This window comes from Gobio gobio (genome assembly GCF_949357685.1).
Source record: "Gobio gobio genome assembly, chromosome: 4".
Lineage (NCBI taxonomy): Eukaryota > Metazoa > Chordata > Actinopteri > Cypriniformes > Gobionidae > Gobio > Gobio gobio.
In genome coordinates, this window is record NC_137100.1 from 47,955,471 (window position 1) to 47,969,188 (window position 13,718).

The 13,718-nt window shown below is 37.3% G+C and overlaps 1 protein-coding gene across 1 annotated transcript; it reads left to right on the forward strand.

Annotated features, from left to right (window-relative positions):
* The first annotated feature begins 406 nt into the window (after positions 1–406).
* pdha1a (pyruvate dehydrogenase E1 subunit alpha 1a) lies at positions 407–12,710 on the forward strand. The gene is made up of 11 exons (XM_079815524.1): positions 407–593; positions 4,837–4,905; positions 6,702–6,875; positions 7,042–7,168; positions 7,376–7,467; positions 7,897–7,989; positions 8,811–8,966; positions 9,079–9,150; positions 9,390–9,457; positions 11,138–11,246; positions 11,429–12,710. Exons 1-11 carry the CDS (start codon positions 537–539, stop codon positions 11,591–11,593), a joined length of 1,182 nt encoding a protein of 393 aa, XP_079671650.1. The 5' UTR covers positions 407–536; the 3' UTR covers positions 11,594–12,710.
* Positions 12,711–13,718: the final 1,008 nt, after the last annotated feature.

Below are 13,718 nucleotides of genomic sequence, written 5' to 3' on the forward strand. Positions count from 1 at the left end.
TAGCTGCTGACTAGATTATTGTTGTTTTAGCTATTATAGTATTGGTGCATTTTCTCTGCTTCTATCTGCTTATGTAGCCTACTTTCCAGAAATGCTGCAATAAATGTTTAAATTTAATTATTTCGTGTTAACAAGTAGGCTAAGTGGGCCTTGCATGTGGATCACTTACTTTCCGAAGTTTGATGCCTTAGTTAGAAAATAACCGTATTGAACAAACATATTTTAGTGCACGAAGTAGTGTATATGACTGAAAGAAGAATACTACATTTGAGATCCTCCTAGTGATAGAATCCACGCGGAATGAAGCTCATGAACAATACTGAGAAACGATAGTCTTTTTTTTTCTTTCTTTCTTTCTTTTTCTTTTTTTACAGTCTATGGTCCAGTAATGTGTGCTCTGGCCACTAGGGGGCAGTATTTTCAAATGAACGTGCAGCGAATCTGCAGCGGTGTAAACCTCGGTCGCTGGTTGGGCTGGTTTCTGTTGAGAGGAGGACTGAAGGAGATCTTTTTCTGGTTAGCTGTGAGTTAATATTATGCGAAAGATGCTAACCATTATTTCTAACGTTCTGAGGGGCAGCGCCAGCAGGAACGTAAGTATTTTATCCCTTAAATCATAATATTGCCGCTATGATTTGTAAAGGCAAATTCACGGCTGTTTTGACGGCTATCGAAGCGCAGTCATACCATGTTGACCTTGCAGGGTACACAAGGCCCGGCTGACACCCTACTAGAGACACACTGCTGTTAAATGCGCATGTTGGTGCTGTTTATTTAACGTAAATCAGGGTAGCATTTATTTGTATTATAGATGTAAATATAGTCAGATATCACAATTCTTTTTCATAGTGATTGAGCTTGGCTAGCTGGCTAGCTGCTCAGGGATGGTAACGTCTAAACTGGTTAGTCAACAAGCTGCCTTTCTACAAACTTGTAATAAAAGACTATACCAAAAGAGATTTGGAATGTGAGTATGTATATGCTGTTCATAGAAATGGTTAAATGGTAGTCTATTGCCATAATTCTGTCAGTTATAAATGGTGACCTCAGTGAGAGAGACAGACTATCTTTCATCACTTTCACTGAGCAGTGGCAGAAGTCCAGATGGATGATGTTCTGTTTTACGCAACATTTAGTGGAGAAACGCTATAATCCATAATAATAATAATTTAATGTCACTTAGGTCACTGTCGTTTAGGTTAGGCAAGAGTGTTAAAACTTATTACACATATATATGAATTATTAATTTAAGACTGGTGTATACCAGAGGGCATATTTTTCCTAACCATATTAAAACAGTATCACAAATTTTCTTCAGATACTTTAGATTATACACCTCTGTGCTCTATTGCCATAGTAGAGTTTGATATGTAGATGGTGTTTAATGTTTTGTAATTTTTTTCTTCCTTCTGCATTTTCAAAGCTGATTTAACTGAAAAATACTACAAATGAGCCACACATTTGTACGTTGAGTTGATAAACCCATTGTTGTAAACATGTAATAAAACATCAGAGGAATTCACGGCAGGGGTAATTTTTTGTTCTTTTTTTCCCTTAACCCCTTATTATTTTCTCTCTCTGAGTGGTTCAAAACTCCGACAGAGTCCATTGTGACATTTAGTCTAATAATAAACGATTTGTTGATACAATGAAATGAATGCCATTGTTTTGTTGGCACAATAAAATGAATGGAATTTTGCAGAACAAGTCAGGCACCTTCCTTTTCCTTCTAATAATTTACCTCTCATCTTCTCTCTCTCTCTCTCTTCTCTCTCTCTCTCTCTCTCTCTCTCTCTCTCTCTCTCTCTCTCTCTCTCTCTCTCTCTCTCTCTCTCTCTCTCTCTCTCTCTCTCTCTCTCTCTCTCTCTCTCTCTCTCTCTCTCACTCACTCACTCACTCACTCACTCACTCACTCACTCACTCACTCACTCACTCACACTCTCTCTCTCTCTCTCTCTCTCTCTCTCTCTCTCTCTCTCTCTCTCTCTCTCTCTCTCTCTCTCTCTCTCTCTCTCTCTCTCTCTCTCTCTCTCTCTCTCTCTCTCTCAATATCAATATCTCCTCCTTACTGTTCCGTGGGCTGCCTTTAAAGGGAGCCGAACTGGTATCAGAGGTAAGAGAGTAGCTTTAGGAATGGGGTTAATGACATGACGTCCATCTGCTCTTTTGTCCATACCTTTTTCTATTCTTGGTGTAAACATTGTGATCATTATCTATTTATTTATTTTTGCCTGAAATTATTCCATTACAAAAGCTTATTTTATTTTTCTTTAGATTATCTTTTCTTCCTCACGTATGATTTTTAGATCACCTTCTCTTCCTCGTTGAGTTTCCAATCACTTGTTTGGTTCTGGCTTATTAAACACACTTTTGCTACATGCTTTTTACTTATTGCTGATATTATGGCTGTTTTAGTTTGCCGGGAATAATTCTCCATTTACCCAAGTTAGTTACTTACATCTCACATCCTACCTTTACGACACACACACACACACACACACACACACACACACACACACACACACACACACACACACACACACACACACACACACACACACACACACACACACACACACACACACACACACACACACACACACACACACACACACACACACACACTTTTGTTAAAAGCACTCCCATGGAATGGAAAGTACCCATTTTTCCTCTGCTGGTTTTAGAATTTTTTTTTATAACAAAGGAGACATCAATTGAAACCTGTTAGAGATATATTGTGGCTTTCTGGTATTTGTCCATGTGACCAATTATCCAAAGTGATTGTCAGTTCCAACAGTTGAAGTAATTCAATTGTATGTAGGTATCAGTTTTATATTAATTATTGGGAATTAAAATATTGGTATCAACATTGGCCTTTGTGACCATTTTGAATGTGATCTGACCAGTAGCCGTAAACAGATTTTTTTATGGCCTGTGAGTAGGCTAGTGTAGTTTAGCTTAGATTAGAGTTTTATTGGTTGAGTACAGTAAACTCCTTTGTGTGGTCTCTAGACACTTGAAGGTCTCGTCTTGCTCCTTGGTCTTTAAGCGTTCCCTTTTTATGACCATCTGAGTCTGACCCTCTGGAGTGACCTGTGCCCTTCTTTTTACAGTCCTCCACTCTCCGGGCCGTTCTGCAGCTCCTGGCGGTCCAGGGCGAATATGCTAATTTGACCGCTCCACATGACCGTGATCTCGACCCCCCTTCACTCTTAAAAGATCCACAACCCCTCAGCCCTTCAGTTTCTCCCCCATTAACACAGATACCTCTAAACACTTCTGTAGAATACAAAGCTTTAGGAGACACCACCAGTGACCAGTCTTCAGGAGGCTCTGGATCATGTGATAGATTTCCGACTGATGTCGTTCCCACAGAGTCTATAGCTCAGAAAGATTGTTGTGTAGAACCGGGGATGACCAGTGGTTCATCCATCTCAGAAGAATTAAGTTTGGGTCCGTCTGTTACAGTAAGAAAATCAGAAAGAGAAAAACCTATTATTCCAGTTATAGATGTTCCTCCATCACCTGCTCTAATTACAGCTAAGTTGCCTATTAACCCAGCCCCCCATCCAGCACAGTTAACCCCTGCAGTAGCTAACAGCAGTTCCAACGTAACCAGCACAGACCCCCTCACGTCCAATTGTCCCCCACCAGCCGGGAGCCTCCAGGGCCCTGATAATTCCTTCCCAGAGATCACCCACAGCCTGGCTGAAGAGACTGCCTTACCAGAGCCACAGCTTGCTGTGAGTACTGGCAGCCCCTATATTAAAATTTATATATCGTCTTTTTCATGTAACACCGCTTAACCCTCCTTATGGAGTGTTGCATGCCCCTTCCCTTTACCCAGAGCACTTACATACTTCAGAGGTTTCTTCAAACTCTCTTTTTTGATCACTGAACAGATTTTACTTCTACAAACTTTATTCGTTCTTTGTCCCAGTTAATTACCTGAAGAAAAATAACCGTTTTGTACACAGCATGGTTAAGTTAAAGTTAACTAAAACTAAAACAATTAAAATATTTTTTTGTTACTTTATTGTATTATTACTAAATAATAATAATAACACTAATTGAAATTCAAAAATAAAGTATTTTAAAAAAAGTATTTTAAACGTAATTTTATTTCTGCTAGTTGCCAAGGAAACTTTTCTAATTTTCATTTAAAAATTAAGAAAAACTATCACAATTAGTAAAAAACAAAACATAATAAAATAAAAAGGACATAAAGCCTCAATAAAATTACTAAAATTGTATCAAAAAAATAAAATTAAAATGGAAAATATAAAAATAAAAGCTAATTCAAGCTATTAATAAAAAACTATTATAGTATTGCAATGATACTATAATAACACTTGTGTTCCGCATGTTGGTCCCGCATCTAATTGTGGATGAATTCCTCTTGATGTGTCAGTTTATTAAATCACAACCTGTAATCAATGAGATGTGCACCGTTAGTGCAGATGATGCGATGCATCTAGGCCCCCTGTGTTGATTTATTCATATTAGATTGCAGGTCTGTTGATATGGTTGTTGAGTAAAATTACACTGGTGATTAAGGTCAGATTATTATGCATATTTCATTGTGTCTGGGTTTGCTTCCTGCTTCAGACAGAGTGCTTTTGACCAGGGTTGTTAACATTTCAGTTCCTGTCGGATGTGTGTGTGTGTGTGTGTGTTTGTTTGTGGACTACTTTTTTTTGTTATCATCTTCTGTTTCTCACATACACACACACATACATGCATACATTCATACATGCATGCATGCATACATACATACATACATTCATATATTAATTTATGTTCTATAATTTTTTTAATGTTGTTTATGTTTCAAAGGGTGCAAGAGTGGTGGTATCTGCCAGGACCTATGCTGACTTTACCCCTCAGGCCAGCTTTGATATTAAGGTGAGTTTTATCAGATATTTATTTACATTTTAGTGCAAATACAAATCGTCATTATATACATCTCCGTCTCCAGAAAATAAAAGATTTCTAATGTTTTCACTGATAAACTTAATTGTACTTTGTAAATATAAACACATTTTGATTTGAATGGCTGTAACACACTCCAAAAAAGTTGGGACAGAGGCATGTTTACAACTCTTTTAGATGTTTGGCATTGAGGATACTTATTGTTGCAGTTTTGCAAATGTATTTTTTGCCCAATCTCAACGGATACAAGACAGCTGCTCAACAGTCCATGGCTTTTTTTTTCTGATTCTCCTTTTCATGATGTGCCATACATTTTCAGTAGGAGACAGATCTGGACTGCAGGCAGTCAGCCAAGCACATCTACTCTATGGTGTAGAGGGTCTAAGAAACTCTTTTGTAGGACCTGCAGAATGAGGCCTGGCATTGTCCGGAGGTTAATAAAGACCTTCTGAAGCAAATCGATCAAGTTTTGTAAGAAAAATATCCATATTTAAAACTTTATAAAGTAAAATATCTAGCTTCGGCCAGACCGTCTTCTGTATTAACCCCCCAGAGCCGTATGGATTACTTTTATAATGGATAGGTGCACTTTTTTGAGCTTCAAACTTGTGAGCCCCATGCACTGTCATTATAAAGCATGGATGCGTCAGGATATTTATTAATATAACTCTGATTGTGTTCATCAGAAACTCTAAGTCATATACACATAGGATGGCTTTAGAGTAAATCATGGGGTAATTTTCATTTTAAAGTGAACTAATCCTTTAAATGTCTCTACAATCCCAATTTATGCCTCCACATCAATGGTACCTTCACACACATGCAAGTCACCCATGCCGTTTGCACTGATGCACCCCCATCCCATGACAATGTTTGATTTTGCACCTGTCACTGATGAAAGTACTTGGTACTGAGACTCCCAAAAATGTGTCCATTTTCCCCAAGAACAATTTGAAACATGGACTCATCTGACCAAAGCTCAAATTTCCACTGTGTTTTGGATCATCTGAGATGAGCTCGGGCCAAGAGAACTCGCCGGCACCTCTGCATAGAACTGATGTATAGATTTCTCCTTGAGTTTAAAGTTGCATTTCTTGAAGCAGCGGCAGACTGTGTTCATTTACAACAGTTTTCAAATTACTTCAGAGCCCATGTGGAGGTTTTCCTTGCCGGCCTGAAATTTCTCTAGATCCCCTGAATCTTCTCACAATATAATGTATGCAAGGTAAAAAGACCTACATTCTTTGCAGCCTTGCATTGAGAAATTCGATTTTTGAGTTATTTGACATGAAATTTGTAAAAAAAAGTGGCGAGCCATGACCCATATTTGATTGCAAAGTCTTTGGTTGATGCCATTTTATACACAAACACGATATCCTAATCTATTACCAGTTCACCTACTTATTGTGGGCTGTTTCAAAACTATTCTATAATCTTTTCACTTTCATTTTACTTATGTCCATTTGGAGTGTGTCGCAGCCATTAAAACCAAAATTTGTTTATATTTACAAAATACAATAATGTTGGCCAGAATCTTTTCTTTGTACTTTTGTCAGTTTTCAATATCAAGCAGCACAACCGTTTTGAACATTGATGTTAATAATAAGAAATATTTCTTGAGCACCAAATCAGCATATTAGAATGATTCTGAAGGGTCATGTGACCCTGAAGACTAGAGTAATGACCCTAAACTTATAAACGGTACTGTACTGTGCATTTTACTGTTTCGTAATTCATTTGAATTCATGACAATGCACTTGTTTTTTTAGAAATGTGACTTGCACAAGCTGGAGGAGGGTCCACCACTACAGGCTGTGCTTACAAGAGAGGAGGGGCTTCAGTACTACCGCACAATGCAGACGATGAGACGCATGGAGCTCAAAGCCGATCAGCTCTACAAGCAGAAGATTATCAGGGGCTTCTGTCACCTTTATGATGGACAGGTGACACATTGCAAACACAGGCATCTTTGCTAGCAGAAGACGTATGCAAAATGGTCAAGTTAAATATTATGTTTTTATTTACATAGTTGGAAAAGTCATTTGTAATTGGTTCAAATGTTTATAATAAAGACAGAAACTCTTACAAGTGCATTGTGTCCTCTAACAGGAAGCATGTGCAGTGGGTATTGAGGGAGGTATTAATCTATCAGATCATCTGATCACAGCCTACCGTGCCCACGGGTACACTCTCACTAGAGGCGGCACAGTTCGTGAGATCATGGCTGAGCTCACTGGTGAGAACAACAAAAGGGAGTTATGTAGTTTAATATTTCAGAGACTTCTAAATATTTTTTTTTCAGAAGTATTTTTTTTTTTTAATACATTTTTTTTACATTTTTGATCTCTCTACTATTCATCTCTTATTTTTTCAATTTTCTTTACTTCTATATTTGTTTGTTTATATATCTATTTGTGTCTATGTATCTCTCTTTTTCCATCAGGTCGTCGAGGAGGTATTGCCAAAGGAAAGGGAGGGTCTATGCACATGTACACAAAACATTTTTATGGAGGAAACGGAATTGTGGGAGCTCAGGTATTTGAACTGAATCAATTTGAGTCCTTTATGAAAAGTGCTGATGTGAAGAGTTTACTAAATCAGCACTGATATCAGTGTTATTTTAGTATCATTGAGATAGAATCCACTGGCTATTAAACATATTTATTGGGCTGTAATACTTCTACCCCTTTGAGCAACCTCTTTTATTCTGTTGATACTTTTGAAAAGGTTTTTAAATCCAAATTTAGTCGTAAGGTTTTTAGAAAAAAAATGAATCTTAAACATTTATTTTTTAGAATAAATAGCCTGGCTCTCACCATGAACATAGCCATAGAAGCTGGCATGGCATTAAAAAAAGATTAATTGAGATATTATATTTATCATTAATATTTTTTAGTACATCAAGTACATAGAGTTTTAGTTAACTATTATAACCCTGATTTATATTTCATACGTGTATCCCAGGTGCCTCTTGGGGCAGGTGTAGCATTGGCCTGCAAATACCAGGGCAAAAATGAGCTGTGTGTCTGTCTCTATGGTGATGGTGCTGCAAATCAGGTACGTCACTTCCGTGCAGGTCCAAACAATCATGCGTTTACCCACTGCAAAATCCTATCAACTGATTTAGCTACTAACTAACATTTCAACACAGATCTGTCTTCTGTGCTGTCTTGTACCACTTTACCTTATAGGCCCTGTTTACACCTGGTATAAAGATGCGTTTTGATCGATAGGATCACAAGTAGACGAGGGAGACACATACTCGTTTACACGTCTGTGTTTTAATCCGTCTCTTTTGTCCACTTTAAACCACCTCTGTCCTGATTTCTTCGAGGATAGGGTCTATGGGTGGGTAAATTTGTTATTTTTTCACATATGAATGTGACTGGAGATGACCGAAAAACCTTCGGAGAGCAGCAGCTTTCGTTTCTGCTTTGACAGCCGCAAGACCACGCCGAACGCTGTGAGTGCGCGTTAGAAATCAGGAATGGTGAGAGAACATTGCGCTTGGTATGTCTTTTGTCTTTAAACCAAACTTGGGTCTCCAGCCGACAAAGTTTAAGTCCCGTCTAGCTAGTGTGCTTCCCATAATGTTTATGCATTAGGTCAGTAGGTGGAGAGTAGGTGTTTTTTTGTGGCTGTTCAACCACATAAGCATCTACACTGTGAAAGCAATCCGGTCGAATGTGTTTTTGACTACCTCTGGAAGTGGACAAGCTCACTAAGTTTTAGACCAAAACACATCTTAATACCAGCTGTAAACAGGGCCATAACCATCTGAACAACTTTATAGTGCATTATAATAATTATAATGAGTCCATGGCTGTGGTTGTACAGCAAGTTTACACATACACTTTTGCACTTTTTTGTTTCTGCAGGGTCAGATCTTTGAGACATATAATATGGCATCTCTGTGGAAGCTGCCCTGCATTTTCATTTGCGAGAATAACAAATACGGCATGGGTACTTCTGTGGAGAGAGCGTCTGCTAGCACCGACTACTACAAGAGAGGCGATTTTATCCCTGGTTTGAGGGTATGATGCAGGAAGGACACCTTCATGCTTTTAATTGTGTCACAACTCAGTTAGTACACTGAAATTACTTTAAATGTCAGAATATCTCCTTACCTGATCTCTGATTTTGTAGGTGGATGGCATGGATGTCCTTTGTGTGAGGGAAGCCACCAAATTTGCTGCTGATCACTGCAGATCTGGAAAGGTGAGCTCTGGTTAGAATGATGTGAAATTGTCAGGATGGAAAAACCTCTGTTAGGAAGTGTGATTTTTGATGATTTAATGTACAATAATGATATGGATAATTCCACAATGGCATCTTTACGATAAATGTTCCACTGGTTATGAAATGTTTGTATCAGGACCAGAAAGCAGATTAATATTCTCCTGGGATATTAACAGTTATGTAGCAAAAAATAAAAAGCCTGAAATTTATAATCATAGGGTCCAATTCTGATGGAGCTGCAAACCTATCGTTACCATGGACACAGTATGAGTGACCCAGGAGTCAGGTAATATCTTCTATCATCTTAACCAAAGCCATGAAACTGTTTTTGCAATAACGGCAAACTTTTAGATACCAGTGGACATTCACAATTCTGTGTATTCCAATTTTGACTAACTCATATAAATTAAATTTAAATAATTATTAAAGACAAGTAAACAGTAAAATAATCAAATTACAAGTAATAGCACAAATAAATACAATAGAACAAAGATACGAATTAAATAAACTTGTCAGGTTTTTCAGGTAGGTCTAACAGTAGTTTTCAAGTACAGAAATTAAATAAAGCATGGATCCAGTATACTAAAAATTAGTTTTTCAACTTTTTATGTTCACTTAAGACACAACTGACTATGTTTACTGGGATACCCTCTGAAATGGGCATTTCTTTACATAATTTTGTATGAATTTGTCCTCCAAAAATGAAAATTCTGTCATCATTTACTCACCCTCAAGTTGTTCCAAACCTGTATAAATTTCTTTCTTCTGCTGAACACAAAGGAAGGTATTTGGAAGAATGTTTGTAACCAATCAGATCTCGCTAGCAATGGACTACCATGGGATTTTTTTCCGCATTATGGTAGTCAGTGGTTGCCGAGATCTGCTTGGTTACAAACATTCTTCCAAATACCTTCCTTTGTGTTCAGAAGAAGAAATTTATACAGGTTTGGAACAACTTGAGCGTAAGTAAATGATGACAAAAGTTTCATTTTTGGGTGAACTATCCCTTACGCACAATAAGACGTGGAAAAGAGCTCAATTTAGTATTTGTGCTCTGTCTGAGATGCGGCTTTCTGGGAGTGCACTTTGGATGTTTGCAATTTGTTTTCCCTTTCGTGTCTTGTGCTTGAATATTTAAATGGACATGGCTTAATCTTTTGTGACGATGCAGCACTGGCCATCAACTTGTCCCAAGCGTCGTTCTCATTTGTTCATGTTCTAACAACATTGCCTTATTAGAGTTCATAAAAATGTTAACGGCCAACTGGTGATTGACAAGTGTTCATTTTAGGCCGTGGTCGATTATTTTGATGATCGATTAATCTATTGATTATTTTTGTGGGTAGTCGATTAATCTATAAATTATTTTCTTATCAGTAGATTAATCCTTTAGTTAACCTACCAATAAATGATAACCGTAACTTCTCCCAATAATCTTTCAATGTCTTATTAAAACATTTTCTCATATAATACAAATTTAAAAAATACCAACATAAAAATATAAAATCTGTAATACAAATGTCCATGAAGGCTGCATTCATAGTCACTGTTTGGGATTGACAGCAAAGTGTGAGTCTTGAAATGTTTGTTCATTCATTCACCAGATTAAAGTATCTTCAATACATTTATGTATGAATGAACAACTGAAGTCACAACCGTATTTAGCGACAGACCCGACAGTATCAAAAATGGCGCCCACTGCAGTTCCGGTGGATCTGCAGATGAACACAAATAATTTCTCCGTCTCCATGAGTAAAATAAATCCGTCATGTTTATACAGTTCAGTGTGGCTCTCACATTATATGATGTGGCGGACAACTAGTTGTCCAGTGCAGTTCTGCTCATTCAGCATGGGTTTGTGAGTCTTTTGTGAGTGACGTATCGTTCCAGCCCTAACTAGTGCTTTTTTATCTATCTAGTGCTCATATCTGACAACCTTTGCTCTCCTTATCACCTGTCTCCGTAGTTACCGTACACGTGAGGAGATCCAGGAGGTGCGCAGTAAAAGCGACCCCATCTCACTGCTGAAGGATCGCATGCTGAGCAACAACATGGCCAGTGTGGAGGAGCTTAAGGTGAGACTGTTCGAGCTTACCAGAGACACACTGAAGTAGGACACAATCATTGAGATGGTGACAGTTGCACTTCAGTATGAAATTTCTGATCCAGTCCCATTTACTCAATTATGCTTAAGAATGTGAAAATACTGAAGCATGGACATTTCTGCAGTTTCACTAAACACTGACACCTTTCGCAGGAGATAGATGTTGAGGTAAGGAAGGAGATTGAAGATGGCGCTCAGTTTGCCACCACAGACCCTGAGCCTCCATTGGACGATCTTTGCAACCACATCTTCTATAATAACCCTCCTTTGGAAGTGCGTGGCACCAACCCCTGGGCCAAACTCAAGTCTGTCAGCTAAATCGCCTTCTTTATCATCCCAAGTCCCCTCCTCTTCCTACCAGTTGACCCTCTCCTGATGAAGCGCACAGCAAAATATTGTCACATCCAGTGTGGCGAAAGGTTTCATAGACAGTTGTTGGGGAACTCAGCCAAATCTCTCAGCCACATTGAGACAAGTTGCCTCATTTTACATTTTATCATTGCCTTGTTTTCTTGTTGTCTCCATCAGTTACAATACTGACCTTCACTATAAATTTTCAGTTCTAAACAAAAATGCTATATTTTTTCATCTTACATAACATCTCAGAAATATCATGTAATATGTGAATAAATAAGGCGGTATATGGCTTGTAATTATTGGTACTTTCCAAATGTCTCCAGTGCAACTATCACTTATACCTAGTGTCCACACAATGATGGAATATTTACCTAGTGTCCATGCAACACCTCCCATCTTTGCTCTGTGCGGACATGCGCGCACACACATACACACACTATATATATATCAGCAGAATGTGTTTTGGTCCAAGGTGTCAGTGAAATGAAACAATCTTGCAGTTTGAATTAAAACTGTATTAACATTGATAAAATGTAAAGCTAGAAGGCCATACTACAACAATGTTTGTGTAATATTTATGGGGTGTAAAATGGGATGTTTCCTATCTGTCATATTTTAACACTTTCATTTATAGTGTTAAAAAATGTTATCTGTAAACCAAGATTAATTAGAAGTAAAAAAAAAAAACACTTAAAATGTGGCTTTAGAATGGGAAATGGTTTATAGATTTTTACCTTTCCTTTCGCTCTCTTATTTAAAACGGGTTATTGTGTCATATTTATTATGAAAAAAAAATGCTTTTGTTACAAACGGCGTTACTGCGGGTATAACCTCAAATTTGCGGATTCCAGTTTAATAATGATTGTTTTAATAGAATGGTAATTTAAAATCATTTAGAATCAGGAAAGTATACAGTTGTTTCAATAGTTAGGATGCTGTTGAGATATTGAAGGGGGCATCAGGGTTACAGGTTAAACCATTATGGTGTGTTGACCAGGATGAGGAGTCAAAAACATCAGGCAATGTATCCAATGTGGTTTTTATACCATAAAACTACAAATAAATATTTCAAATACTATTTTTGTGTGATTAGATGCCTTTGTGTTGTTTTATCACAGATACAGTTCAACGAAAATGGATACAGACCATAACCCTACAAAGCCTACTTTATCATATTTGATACATCTTCTCTCTGATTGATGGTTTATACTTTTTAAGAAGTAAAAGGTTAGTATGGTTCTAAAAATGTCTTTTTGCCATAAAATCATATTAATTTTCTTTTAGGAAAATCATGTTAAAAATGTAGGCTATGTATCAAATTATACATCAGGCTTTTGAGGAAGGCTTATTTGTCTCTCAATCAATTATATATTGCAGTGCAATATATCTGCAATATTGCAAAATTATCTTTTGCCACCCCCGATTAAAACTAAAGACTTTTGATCATAAAACCGAGCAGTTAAATATCATCTTACTAAGACATTATTGTGAAATATAGAGTAACAAGTGATATATGCATTTTATGTAAGTAGTCTGCTATACTGTTATAAAAATCCCACTGATTTACACTACAAGCCATCAGAATTTCATCTTAATTCTTATCAGACTTTTATCAAGATTTCATCATATAAATTCTTATAAATATTTCCCCTCTCGAGTATGAGTATGTATATATAGTTTAAATCGGATCTTACCCAGCCATTAGTTCTCAAGGGACCATGCCAAATAAGTATTTCTGTTTAATATGACATGAACACGAGGTGAGCTCTTTAATTTGTAGGAGGAAGCCTCTTTTGCATTTTATCCCACTCTATGCATGATCGTCACTAAAAATAACTATGTGGAGAAATGGGTCACACCAAAAAACTGGGTCTCATAAAAAAAGACTGAAAATAAAGCACAATCCTCAAATCAGCTTTATTCTCTAAGCCCTGGTACTGTGAGATGCTGGTGTGATCCCTCCCTCCCTCCCTCTGCAACGATTTTGATTGTGCACTTTATTTATTGTGTCAATTGTGTTTTTCTTATGAGGGACTGAATAAATGAAAACGTGGATGCTACGAAGGAAAAATAGATTTTAAAAGAT

Coding starts and splice junctions, on each gene's coding strand:
- pdha1a (XM_079815524.1), top strand. CDS start 537: ATGCGAAAGATGCTAACCATTATTTCTAACGTTCTGAGGGGCAGCGCC. Junction 4,906..6,701: donor AGGCCAGCTTTGATATTAAG/GTGAGTTTTATC, acceptor TTGTTTTTTTAG/AAATGTGACTTGCACAAGCT. Junction 7,468..7,896: donor ACGGAATTGTGGGAGCTCAG/GTATTTGAACTG, acceptor CGTGTATCCCAG/GTGCCTCTTGGGGCAGGTGT.